The sequence below is a fragment of the Dysidea avara genome, chromosome 12 (genome assembly GCF_963678975.1).
Source record: "Dysidea avara chromosome 12, odDysAvar1.4, whole genome shotgun sequence".
In the NCBI taxonomy this organism is placed as follows: domain Eukaryota; kingdom Metazoa; phylum Porifera; class Demospongiae; order Dictyoceratida; family Dysideidae; genus Dysidea; species Dysidea avara.
Window position 1 is genome coordinate 19451468 of NC_089283.1, and position 13161 is coordinate 19464628.

The 13161-nt window shown below is 37.1% G+C and overlaps 1 protein-coding gene and 1 long non-coding RNA gene across 2 annotated transcripts; one reads left to right on the plus strand and one right to left on the minus strand.

The window, feature by feature from the left end:
• Positions 1-1141: 1141 nt before the first annotated feature.
• LOC136241400 (uncharacterized) lies at positions 1142-3780 on the minus strand. Its single transcript, XR_010694283.1, has 3 exons — positions 3696-3780; positions 2247-2399; positions 1142-2192 (listed from the first exon to the last, which is right to left on the minus strand). It is a non-coding gene; the product is annotated as an uncharacterized lncRNA (long non-coding RNA).
• LOC136241399 (uncharacterized) lies at positions 3757-12855 on the plus strand. The gene is made up of 5 exons (XM_066032592.1): positions 3757-4176; positions 6250-6947; positions 10487-10621; positions 11998-12178; positions 12241-12855. Exons 1-5 carry the CDS (start codon positions 3798-3800, stop codon positions 12615-12617), a joined length of 1770 nt encoding a protein of 589 aa, XP_065888664.1. The 5' UTR covers positions 3757-3797; the 3' UTR covers positions 12618-12855.
• The last annotated feature ends 306 nt before the right edge of the window (positions 12856-13161 follow it).

Below are 13161 nucleotides of genomic sequence, written 5' to 3' on the forward strand. Positions count from 1 at the left end.
GTGCTTTCATTTTAGCCAGTTTTGACACCTGAATGGCACTTGGCCTAATTCATCCCTATGCCTTCCTCTTTAAGATTTTAAAACAATCTCTTTTTTAAAAACTATCTATAATGGTAGGAAATTTAGCTGCTGGCTACTTGTACAGTGGATTCTCTGGAAGGTAAGGGATTGGTGTTAAACGTGTGAAAATTTGGTACATGTAGCTTCAACCATTGACAAGCTACAACACACTGAACACTTAAAACTGACATTTCTTGATATTTTTAAATAGGCGATAAGACTGGTTTTTCCAGACTGGGTCACAATATTGTGCATGCATGCACATTGCAGCAAGATTTATTGTAATAGTACCTTCTATAATTATCACTGAGTTAAAAAAATCCGATTATGGAGATTTATTCAATGATACCCTGTAATTGACACGCACCTATACAGTTATTGATGCACCAATTAAATATAAAAATATATTATAGATCAGTTTCTTCTATATATATATATATATATATATATTGGTATTAACAGGGCCGCCCAGAGAAATTAAGGGGCCCAGGGTAAAGAGTTAAAGTGGGGCCCCAGGAGCAAGGAAGTTTCCATTCTGAATCACAACTTCACCCAAGCTGTAAGTTGAAGCCAAAAAAAAAAAAAGAAGGTCATTACATGCTGACAATGACAATAGCTACCCCTCACCCCTTATTTATAAGCTTGCCACACTGAAGAATACTGTGACGGCTCTATTAGAGTATATCGATCTTTTAAACAGATATTCAAAGGGTCCTTCATGGGGCCTCCTGGGGCCCCTTTCAGACTAGGGCCTGGGGAAAAATGCCCCAGTTGCCCCCCTCCTCCCCCCACATGGGCGGCCCTGGGTATCAACACCTATTATCCAGTATACAAATATTGGGTGACTGAATTGAAAGAAATCTTAACCATCCATGTTCACAGCAAGCACAACTATAATTATACGTGGCTGAATTTGCAATATTTGGTCTTCTATACATACACCATATTCCATGAACTCGGAAGGCCATAATTTAGAATACAAGAAACATACAATTTAACCTTCATCAATAAGCAATGGTGTCACTCACCGTTGACAAAATTTCAAGTGAAAAACTACTCAGATATAAGCAAAATACTGTACTCTAATATAGACAAAAACTAAACAAACAAAAATAGAATTATTAACTCCCATGCACACACTGCAAAATCAAGAATGGTTTCTAGTTATTAATCTACTAATGTTGTACTAATTCATCATCATCATCATCATCATAAGAATTCCCACAACAAGCTGGCCAATTTCTTCATCACCCACAAAAATATGATGTTACAGAAAACACACATTCCAATAACAACAATGGAGTAACCGATTGGTTGAAAATACTGAAACACTTGCCACTTAAAAGCTAATGCAATTATCCAGACAATCAACACCACGAAAACTATCAATTAATGTGGCATCTTCTAATTTTGTTACACTCAATGAGGCAAAGTTAAAAAGGCAATGCTGATGTTCCAACGAAAACTATTGCTATATAGTGAAGGGATATACAATAACTGATTCACAGCATCAACTATGTCTTCAAAACGGGTAGGATCTTGCCAGAAATCTGGTCCTGCTGGAAGATGCCATGGAATAATGTACATTGGAACAAGAGCAACACCAAGGATGCAAAATTCAAATACTCCTTCTCAGCCTACTGCTTGTAATGGAGATATATTGTACCCTTGCAACAATTTTGCTCCACAACAAACTGAATGGAAAAAATTGCCTGCGAAGCAACAACCAAGAGGTATTCAGTTATGAGAGAATTAGAATCAGCTGAACCACTGTCATCATTAATCACATCACCCAAACCAGCTACTAATAATCCAACAGCAACAGATATCACACCTGTCCAATAATACATTGGAACTTTGCTTCCCAAAATTACCACTGATAAAAGTGCTGTAAAAATAAAACGAGCACCTTGTAGTACTTGATAACTTGATCGAAATGCAAACCCCAATCCATAATAAAATATGGATGTTCCGAGCACATCACAAATAGCAGGAATTACAAACACAAATACTAAAAAATCTTGTTTTCCAAATCGAGTCACCAAGTTACCCTTCTTGACCATCTTGTAATAATAGTATAAAAGTTTATAGACAACTAAGCAGCTTGCCTCTGCAGTAAACAATGACAATGTCTGTTTAGAAGAACACATTATACATGAAATAAACATTACATAAAGTCATATTACCTGCATGTAGGGATGATAAAAGGGATGCTAGATTGGTACCTTTTGCACCCACCCATCTGTAATGCAATGTTATGTGTATCTTCAGAAGTTGCTTTCAATTCCACACTTCCTAAATCTGCATGTCAGACCTTCAGTGCTGGTCACTGTAAAGTGCTAATAATAATAATAATAATAAATAATGTATACATACAGTATATGTGTTTGACATTTCTGAGGGTAAGACAATGGCACAGTAAAAATAGCTCTTCATGTACATATACTCGTACAATCAAACAGGTGGATTTATAAGAACCACTAGTATATTGAAAATTATTAAAATGAAGTAGAGATCCAAGCAATAAAAAGTAGTGAAACAAGAGATGAATGATGGTATTACAGCATAGCTCGGTGGGAAAATCCCATACCAGTTTCAATTCACTCCAGCTACTAAAATGTTTATGGTTCAATAATTAATACCAGAACAGCCCCATTAATAAAAGATGTGAAGTTTAAGGGAAATGGCAGTGAAGGTAGGTTAATGGCAAAATTTTTAATAATGACAATTCAGGTGAATTTGTGTTGCTTTCTCCAAATTTCAATCAATTTTTGCAAAGTGTGTGAAAAACGAAGAAAAACTGAAATTTGGTTGCTCATATATCAGAAATAGCTGGGACAATATGCTCAAATTTAGTGTGTGAATTCCCCCTAAACTTTATGCATGTGCTACTGTGAAACCCAGGCATGCTTTTAGTTTTAAATGCTGTACATAGCTAGAGCAAATAAACTGATATTTCTCACCCACTATTTGAAGTACAGCATTGTAAACACTGCATGCTCACATGTGCAACCCATTTGTACACAAGGTCCGTAAAGAACGTAGCTAGTACTTTCCAATTGAGATCATACAATTTATATCTGGTGTCTATAGACGGGTTGCCTTTTTAAGGCGTGGTCGTTTTCCCGTAAATTTTCCACATACTTTCCGAGTTCGCTAAGTCAAAAATGTATTACGGCTATTGGAGAAAATGAACGTTTTGGTTAACTTTAGCAAGCAAGAGTTAGCCAGCCTTCAGAACAGAAAGTATGTTATAGAGAAAAGTTCGAGCTATAACATATCCAGCGTGTAAGGTGATGGCTGAGCGAGAAGATGATTTTCTCTCAATCTCGGATTTTTGGAAAGCGAAAAAACTCACTGAAAAAATTCTTTGTAAGACTTTGCTACTACTTAGAATGATAGACTGGATGATTTTAACTCACCTTGTACCTTTGAAGAATCAAAAACGTTTGTCAAACTACTTTTAAAAATGGGTTTTTTGTTGACTTCTTGACCAACATTGTAATCATGCGTAAAACGGAAAGTCGCGTTTTCTCGCGTTACACAAGGGACACGCCCTAAATAGGCAACCCGTCTATATCTGGTGCCTATGGAAGTATGGACAGATTTCTTGACTCCATCACACGAAAGTATACCTTTTCAATTTTTTGGACATCACTGTAGTACAGCACGCACCTCAGCATGCACTTCCTTTAGCCTCTTTCCGTTTATGTTCCGTTTCCGTTCCGCGAATTTATATGGCTGCTGAGCAGTTGCAACCGCATCATCACGTTCTACGACGTGCAGAAGGCCCACTTTTCAAGTACTTAGACTTGACCGATGAAACCTTGATAGACCGGCTGATTGATAGAGGTTGTATCAGTGAGCACGACAGAGGTCAATATAGCGGGAGAAGCAAGAGAGCACGAGACCTTCTGATCGCCAGGCTTCGATACCAGCCATTTAAGGTGTTCCTAGCGTTTGTGGAGTGTCTAAGGGACGACGATAAATACGCACAGCTTGTCAAAGTATTGGATGAGGCATTGGATGACTATGGCGGCTATGCCGCTGTCGAGCCACTGAGTGCCCCTGCGAATTCAAGCCGAGACTCAAGTGTTGGCAAGACCTCAACTAATGGTGAGGAATGAGGCGTGGCTATGCATAAGACCTTCCTAGATTGTATGGTATTAATGTTTACTGCATGGCACTGTGGTCACAGTCATAAACAAGTTTGTACTGAATTATAATCCTGCTATAAACTAAAGGTTTATTGTGCTATATCAAAACATTGAAAATATAATAACTGATTGTGAAAATGTCGGTAATTAGCAACTGGCTAGTTAATTGTATAAAAGTTTACAAGCTATAACTGGAAACTGCAACATGTAGAGTCGGGTTGATAGGTGCATGAGTCTACTGAATAAGAGCATGTTATTTGTTAAGCTCATACACGTTTCTTGTAATTATGTGGCTCAAGATGAGATGAAGCTACACACAGGAAGAGAAGGTGTAAGTTTGTCAATGGTACTGGAAAAATGGGGAAAAATCCTAGAATTACAAATTGCAAAAGGTACAAGTAAGACACGAAGATTGTTCTGAAATGGATGAAGGGATGAAAGGAAGATTTGCAACAGCCAGAAAGGCTGCAAGCGTGTGTAGTTCGACCAAACCTCACATTACCCTGGTGTCGAAGATCCACGTGTATAAGGAATACTGATGCTTATGCTGACTTCTCCCTTCACTGTGCATAAAGCAGCCTTCTGGATATTTGTCCAACACAGGATTTCACACAGAAATAGATATCTTTATACATGTGGTGACCACAAACTACTCTATCTCAACGTAGTGATTCCATGTTGAGTACAGCAATATTATCTATTAGGTAAAAGCTACTGTGTTTTTCTCCAAAAAGTAGAAGTGTGCTTAACAACCTGACTTTAATTTTATAGTATAGATGATGGTATTACAGAATAGCTCTGTTGGTGGGAATGGCGTTCATTTCCAAGTAGCTGTACTGTAATACCACACCATTCATTTCTTGTTTTACTACTTTTTATCACTCGGATCCCTATCAATTTAGAATACATTAAATGACATGCAGTTGGTTAAGTAGCAATCAACATAGATAACTATAATTTGTCATAATTAACTACAAGTACACAGAAAAATTTGGAATTTTTAACTAGAGTAGGGGACCATAGCACATCAATAAAAAGTACTGAAACAAGTTGGAGTAGTGCACGATATTAAATCGCAGTAATAAAAACAATAAGAAGTGTTATATCTCTACTGTGCATTTCCATGACATCTTGAGCACAGTAGGGATTAACAGTTCTTATTGTTTAATATCATGCACTACTCCAGCTTGTTTCAGTACTTTTTATCGATGTGCTATGGTTCCTACTCTAGTTAAAAATGCCAAATTTTTCTGTATACTTGTTTGTTAACTTTTAAAAAAAATACTTATTATGACTGGTGAACCCACGCATACTGCATTGATATCTGAAATGGCGCCACGTGCCCCAATTATTGTCTGAAAAGTGAAGTGTCTATTATGCTTTGTTGTCAGCTATGTTCAACCCGTTATGCAGCATTTTAAATCAAGAACTGTTTGAAAAGCACCTCTGTTATCAAAATAGCCACTATGCCAAATATGGACGATTTCCATTACGAAGGGAAGCCATCACATGCTATCGCCAAATCGACACTTTTCGCTGTCAGCAAAGATGAATGGGACACAAAAGAGGACACTGGTAAGTCCATGAAGAATGCATTATACGTACTGTGGTGTGCCAAAAGGCCGAAGCGACATCAAATAATGAAAAAATCAAGCCCGTAGCCTTAGCCGTTATCAAGTTATGCTTGTCTGAAGGCATCAGTCAGTCAGTCACTAGAAAATTCTGTTAAATAACTATTTTTTTAAATTCCGTAGCAACTTGTTGAAAGCGTTTCGAGTCGATCTGAAAGCTTGTTTGGGCTTAGTTTTACCTAACCAATACTGCTTCATCATCGTCAGGGGAAATTGAGGTTGTTTTTTGGATGATGTTATTTCATAGGCCACGCCTACTCCTTTGTGGTCCCTACTATACAGTACTATTGTACTGTATGATACACCCACACAAAGTTTTAACACAGTAAGCTGACTGGTTATTTGACTATATTTCTTTTGTTATATAACATGGCATAAATAATTTGTTTACATATTTTCAGAATGTCAACCAGGAGGTGCAATGTGCAGTTTCACACAGATTGGTGATGATGGTGTGATGACTGTTGGGAGAGATGTCAACACTTATTATGATCCAGTTCATGGAATAACATTGCATGTTCCAGAAGATTCTCTTCCTCAACATGTGGAGAAGGTTGAGGTGACCATCAAAGTTGGATTTACTGAACATCAACTTGACAGTGACATGATAATGTGTAGTGCTACAGTAGCTCTTCAGAGTGTTCCCCAAGTGTTGTTCACCAAAGATGTGTTCCTTGAGATTCCTCATTCCTTCTCATCTACTGACACTAGTGATCTCTGGTTTGTAAAATTCAAAGATGACACAGATGAAACTGGATGTGGTGAAATACACGGAGGTATCTTCCCTCCAGAACATCCCTATGGTGTAATATTGACTAGATCATTTTCTTCTTATGTGATTGTGAAGGGAAGGAGGTACTTTCGATGTAAATCATCACCGTGGAAGATGTATTGTCAGTGGCCTGAGAGGAGAATATTTTGCAAACTAAAACATAAACAAATTGTATACAAACATTGTAGACTTGGTTATGATGGTCAGGCACATCAACCAATTAGCTCAAACTCATTTTGGTTCTGCATTGGCAAGACCAGTGCAAATAATGTAAAAGATAACAAGTTTCTATTTGCAGTTGCTCAGTACACACCAACTGGCTTTCAAGTAAGTTTCCAATACAAGTTTGAACTAAGATTTATATGTCAGAGTGTTTTCCCCAAATACACTATATGGCTGCAGGATTGAGGTCCAGTCATGGATTGATTCTCTTTTCTGTAAATTTTCACAAACAGGCTGTAGGACCAGATGTCCTACAGACCTTCAGCACTTGTGCAAGCCTTAATAAATAAAATAATGTCCATTTGGTTTCACATAAGGCACTTTATAAGGTATCTACAGATATATATAGATGAAATCGACAAAGAGTAAACACCCTGACTTGCCTAGCAGACTCCCGTAAGCGTCCGAATGTAAATTAGATGGTTGAGGTTGCCCATGGCCAGGTCCATGCAGTCATCAAATTTTTCTCCTTTCTGTAACTTCTCTAACATACTTATCTCGGGTTTAACAGACTATATGACCAGACATCCTACAAACCTTCAGCACTTCAATTCTTGGCTCTATTTGTACATTATAAAATAACTTGGGTGCTAGAAAGCGTGTACCTGTATTTTGCTAAATCTTTGGCTATGTTGCTAATATAAATAAATGGTGTCATTATAAATTAAATGTCTTGCATAAAATAAAGTGTATAATTACCACACAAAAACTGCCAAGTTGTGAAAAATGGTGTGGCCTTAAAAAGCCTGGGTGAAAAAAGTCGTGAGATCAAGGGTCGCGGCCAAGAAATGGCTGCAGTGATGCTAATGCTAAAAAAATTTAATGACTGCTGTGTATTAGCATTAACATCATTGCAGTCATTTCTTGGCTGCCATTTTTGATTTCACAATTTTTTTTCACCCAGGATTTTTAAGGCCGCACCTTTTTTTACCCTGTGGTGACTGCTTTATTAGAGTATCTCGATTCCACAATTTTACACTTGTTTGGTTTTTGCTTTATAACTTTGTTGTACTCTATTGCTATTCAAACTATCAAAAGGCACTGCTATGATAATCAGCCTATCTACATACCAGTTTTCAAGTTATTCCTATACTTGGTTGAGAAGGGGCCATGGAGCTATGCATGCATGAAAAGGCTGTTTTCGTTCTTCCTGTCAATATACTCACGGCGTGGTGTGCTGACTTTCTTGGCCACACGACACACTACCGTGTGTCTTGATATGTTCTGCTTCCAGAAATGATGAATCTATTTTCATCCACTTTTGTAAGATACTACTAGCACATAATTTTAATCCAAAAATGGATAAAAAATGACACGTTTCTCCTATACAGTGAGCAAAATGAGTAATAATCACCCAAATTTGGATTGTTCTAGTTGTTCACTTTTGGATGATACTTTCCTGTAAAATAATAAACTAAATTTGGATTTTGGGAGTAAAAGAATCAGGAAATAATAAGATGACTTTGAAATATCATTCAGTATGGTAGAACTGGGATCACGGGAGTTCGGGATTTCTTGCCCAACAATATCACCCAAACTCCAGCCTCTTTATTATTAACAGCTTGGCAGTAATGATTAGGCATAACCAAGCCCAAAAAATGCCTTCAGAGCAACCCAAACTCTTTCAATAAGAAATTTTTATTTAACTGGATTCCCTACTAACTGACTGACTGACTTGACTAACTTACTAATGCTTTTCAGCCAAGCATACTGTACAGTCTGTACTACTGTGAGTTTGACTTATTCGCTGTTTGAGATGTGTCTTTTGCAGCATCTACAGTACATGTAACATGGCCTACCTTTGTCCTCCATTGTGTCACATTTCTTTTTCCACTATGTACCAAGTAAGTATTACTGCAAATCAGAATAAATTTGTCGTCTAAGATTTTTTGTCACTGGATGTATTGATGAAAATTAAAACAACTAATTATTGTTAACTATCTGAATAATTTGCGCATACAAATATTAATGTATAGTTCCGTCAAATATGCCAATGATGAAATATTTTGTGTTGAAATTTTAATACACAAAATTTTCTATGAAGGAAGAATGAATCTACAAACTACTACAAGGGTGAATAATAAATTAAATCATTATTTTATGACAAGCTTATCACCCAGAAATGGATGACTATAACAATAAAGTGAATATCATGAAGTGGATGAGTAGTACAATTTGGATGATTATTATTATATAGGAGAAATGTGTCATTTCTTTCCATTTATGGATTGAAATTATGTGCTAGTAAAAATCTTCCAAAAGTGGATAAAATAGTCCCCTCATTTCATTCCATTTTTGGAAGTGGAATATATTTCATGTAACTGTATGATAGTACCTCTAAAGATAAGTAATGTCTCTTAGTGTTGCTTTCCTATGTGATTACTTTGCAAGCTTTTCTTGATTTTAGTTTAAAGACCAATAAATGTGGATACCAGAAAGTGTGCACCTGTGTGTCCTACCTTAAGTTTCACTGACTTTTAATATATCTTAGTACTGCACATTGGGGATCATGGAGGTTGGGATTTTCTGGTCGAAAAACCACCCTAAAACCAGCTTCACAATACCATTCTGGAACCTTGGCAGTATTGGTTACGTATATAACCAAGCCCAAAAGTTCCTTCGGTACAACCCTAAATGCTTCCACAATAAATTTTAATTTTTGTTTTATTCAATGGAATTTTGTACTGCCTGCCTGCCTTCCTTCCTGCCTTCAGGAAAGCATAACTCAAAAGGCTACAGGCTTGCTGTTTTCACTGTTCGACATCGCTTCATCCTGACACATGCTTTTTGGCATATCGCAATACATACAATGCACGCACATGGACTAACCATTGTCCTCCTTAGTGTCCCATTTCTTTACCATGGTGTCAATTCACAGTAGCACGATACATGGCTTCCATACATTTGTAAACCGGAATTGTCTGTATTTTGTCATTTTTCTGTGGTGACTGGATTGATTGCAGAGACGCTCACTGTTCTTTGTTTGTAACACTGTGTGACAGGCTGTAAGCGAAGTGTAATGACCATCTGTTTCGAGTCTGTAATTGATAGTTGGGGCACACAAATCGTCTGTATATTCTTCACAGTAACTGGATTGAATGCAGAGGTGCTTCTCTTACTGTTATTTGTTGTAGCACTGTGTAATGGGCTGAACAAAGCTGAAAGTGAAACGTAATGGTCACACTTCACCTTTGAGTCAGTAATTGATAGCTGGGACACACATTCAGACGAAAGCATTAACTGTGGCGCCATTCTTTCTTTTGATGCGGTATGCACGGGTTCACCAGTCATAATAATTTGTTACAAAAAGTAAACAAACAAGTATAAGGAAAATTAGGAATTTTATGTTCAATTAGGGATCATTGGAAAAAAAAGTAGGGAAAAAAGGGAGGTACCCTCCCTTGTTTCCCTACTTTTTTCCCAATAATTCCTAATTGAACTTAAAATTCCTAATTTTCCTTGTACTTGTAAATGTAAATTCACCCAAAAATTCACCTTTTCAAGTAAACATACCTAAAACCACATCATTTGTATCATAGGATGTTGTGAGTGTGCAACATGTCCCTGCACATAGGACAGGCACACTATCAAATGTCAGTATTCAATATTGATAAGATAGTTATAACAATATCAATTTTATATAGGCAATGAAGAAAAGTGTTAGTGGACAATTGTGGGAAAGCTGCTCATCATTCAACTTTGCCTCAGACAAACTAGAATTTCATCCACAGTCAGCAGAAGATCGTGGTTGGTTAGCTTCAATTGATGGATACTCTGAGGTAAGAATTTGTATCACGTGTGCATGCATTTGCAGGGCTTAAATATTGCAGAAAGACTAGCTATATTCAGTCTAGCTTAAAATTAAATTACAAAATTTGTGAATAAATAGTACTCCGCCAATAAATTAACAAACTTTATGCCAATCAAAAACAAACTTGATTTTGCAACTGCACTGATAAAGAGAAACACCAGTACAATCAAGAGCTCATCAAATCCTATGGACAAGGGAGCGTGTAACTCCGTACACTACCAATACTACGGGCAAAATTCAAACATGGCGTCCAGTCTTACTATGCATATAATTGGTCACATCATTCTTACGCGCAACAAGGATACACCGAATGGGCTGCTACTCCATTGTCTTATGTAAAGCTGCTTTGATAGGAAGATCGTCGAATCGAAGGTAGAGCTTGAAATAGTCAAGTGGCGTGATTTCACGTGATTAGCTACTGTAGAAAGACTAGTGTCCTGCTAAGCCTGTGCTACTATTCCTCTGTCATTCCATAGAACTTTATTTCCATAGCTTCGCTTCGTCACAGTGGAAACGTGACATACTTGAGCATGCACTTCCGCATAATATCCTAATTAGGAAATTTTAAAGGTTACTTATTATAGTACACGGCAGCCTTTCTTCTTATTCTTTCTTATCCTCTTTACCAGTTAGGCACTGGAGGGTGTACACAGAAGGCAGAGCCTGTATGAGGTGTTTACCCATAGCCAAGGAGCCTAAGTGAAAAGCCTTGTTTGAATTTTGCTGTTTACGGAGTTACATGCTCCCTTGTCCAAGGATTTGATGTGCTCCTGGTACAACATAGCTATGTTAATTATTTTGTCAACAATTAGCTAACCTTGCATCATGTTGGAGCCAGACTAGACTGTATTATATTTATTTTGTGGTCCTGCCATCCTATAGGAGAAAACTGAAGGCAATCTTATTGGGGTTTGGGAAGCCTTTTAAATCATTAAGGGTCAAGCATAATTTCCAGGCAAAACTAAAAGTAGCTATGTTAGAGGGGCTCTATTACTGTTAGGTGAAAATTTAAGTAGTAATGAAATTTTCAAGAATTTCATGAGTCATGACAACTTTGGTAAACATGAATATCCTACTGCACAAGAACCACCATACACAAGTATAGAGAGACTGCTAAAATGGATTTTACCAGATACCCAAACTATGTGAAAGTTATATCCAAAAGTGCACAAAAGGTCTTAGAGTGCTAAAAGTCAAGCCTTTTATTTATACATTAGCACGAACTGTACAGTAAATGACTTTGGTGAATAAGTATATTTGATACAATATGGACCACCATTCATATGTTATTGTTTCATTACCTCGTATCACTGAACCCTACTTCATTATTGATTTTGATAACAGATAACAAAACAGGAAGTGAACAAACTAATTGATTCTTGTGGTACTCCAATAATTCCAGTAGTGCAATACAACTTGTCTCCAAAGCAACTTGAGCTGCATGTTCCCAGAATCACAGTGGAAGTTACTGGAGCCAATAAGAAAATTACTCATGTTCTTACTAAAATATCAACACACTCTCAAGGTAAAAAAAGCTGATGTAGTGTATGTGTGCCATGGAATTAACATTTGTGTATTCTATGACAGATACCAACATGTACGAATTACTGTGCACCTTATCAAGATATTCTGTAGAAGCAGATGAATTCTTACGACAATTAGCTATTCAACTACCAGTGTGGAAACCAGTAGCACAAATGCTTGGACTAACAGAAAGTGATATTGATCACATTGACTATGATGTGCCTTCCTCATATCCAGGAGAGAAAGCTTATCAAGCATTTTTAAGATGGATGCAGAAGGAAGGTCACTATGGTGCTACCTATGATGTTTTATTACTGGCATTGTGTAGAGCTACAAATATCAGTGACTGTAAGAGTATCACCAATGCTTGGTGGTATGCTGACCAATACTTGAACAAACTTGCTGAACAGTCCACTCCATTAATACATTTTGACCTATAGCTTTAACAACACATAGCATTAATGATGTAACTAGCCTGTTTACCTACATAATTATCAAATACTTTCACACATGTATACATGCACACACACAGAGTAGCTATATATCGCCGCCTCAAACTGATCTGCAATTCGTTGCTCATGAATATAATATTATGACTCGTTTCAAAACCACTTTTATTTTGTTGTAATTTTTTCATGCTTGTTGTTTAGATCAAACATTTCGCTGCTTGTCTGAAGATTTTATCCCTATCCCAATGGAAGGCATCCACTCACTTAGCTAAAGATGCTGAGTAACCCATTTACAAGCGTTTTTATTTAGGCTAGGTGAAGGAAATGCCAGGGGTTGGATATAGGCCACAAACAATACAGTTATAACAGGTTTATATAATTAAACTACAAGCAAAACTGGAATGCATGATGTTGACTTGCAGCAAACCCAACCCTGTCTGGTTTCTATCACATGGTCTGGGCCAAGTGATCATAATTTGCTCTTGGATTTGCTGCCTGGCAGCACTTGGTTTTTCCTTGTAACAAACAAATGTTT

Bases quoted from the DNA above. Each gene is read 5' to 3' on its own strand.
- LOC136241399 (XM_066032592.1), top strand. From the start codon at position 3,798: ATGGCTGCTGAGCAGTTGCAACCGCATCATCACGTTCTACGACGTGCA. The intron at 10,622-11,997 runs GTAAGAATTTGT...TTTTGATAACAG, and splicing joins CAATTGATGGATACTCTGAG to ATAACAAAACAGGAAGTGAA. The intron at 12,179-12,240 runs GTAAAAAAAGCT...ATTCTATGACAG, and splicing joins AATATCAACACACTCTCAAG to ATACCAACATGTACGAATTA.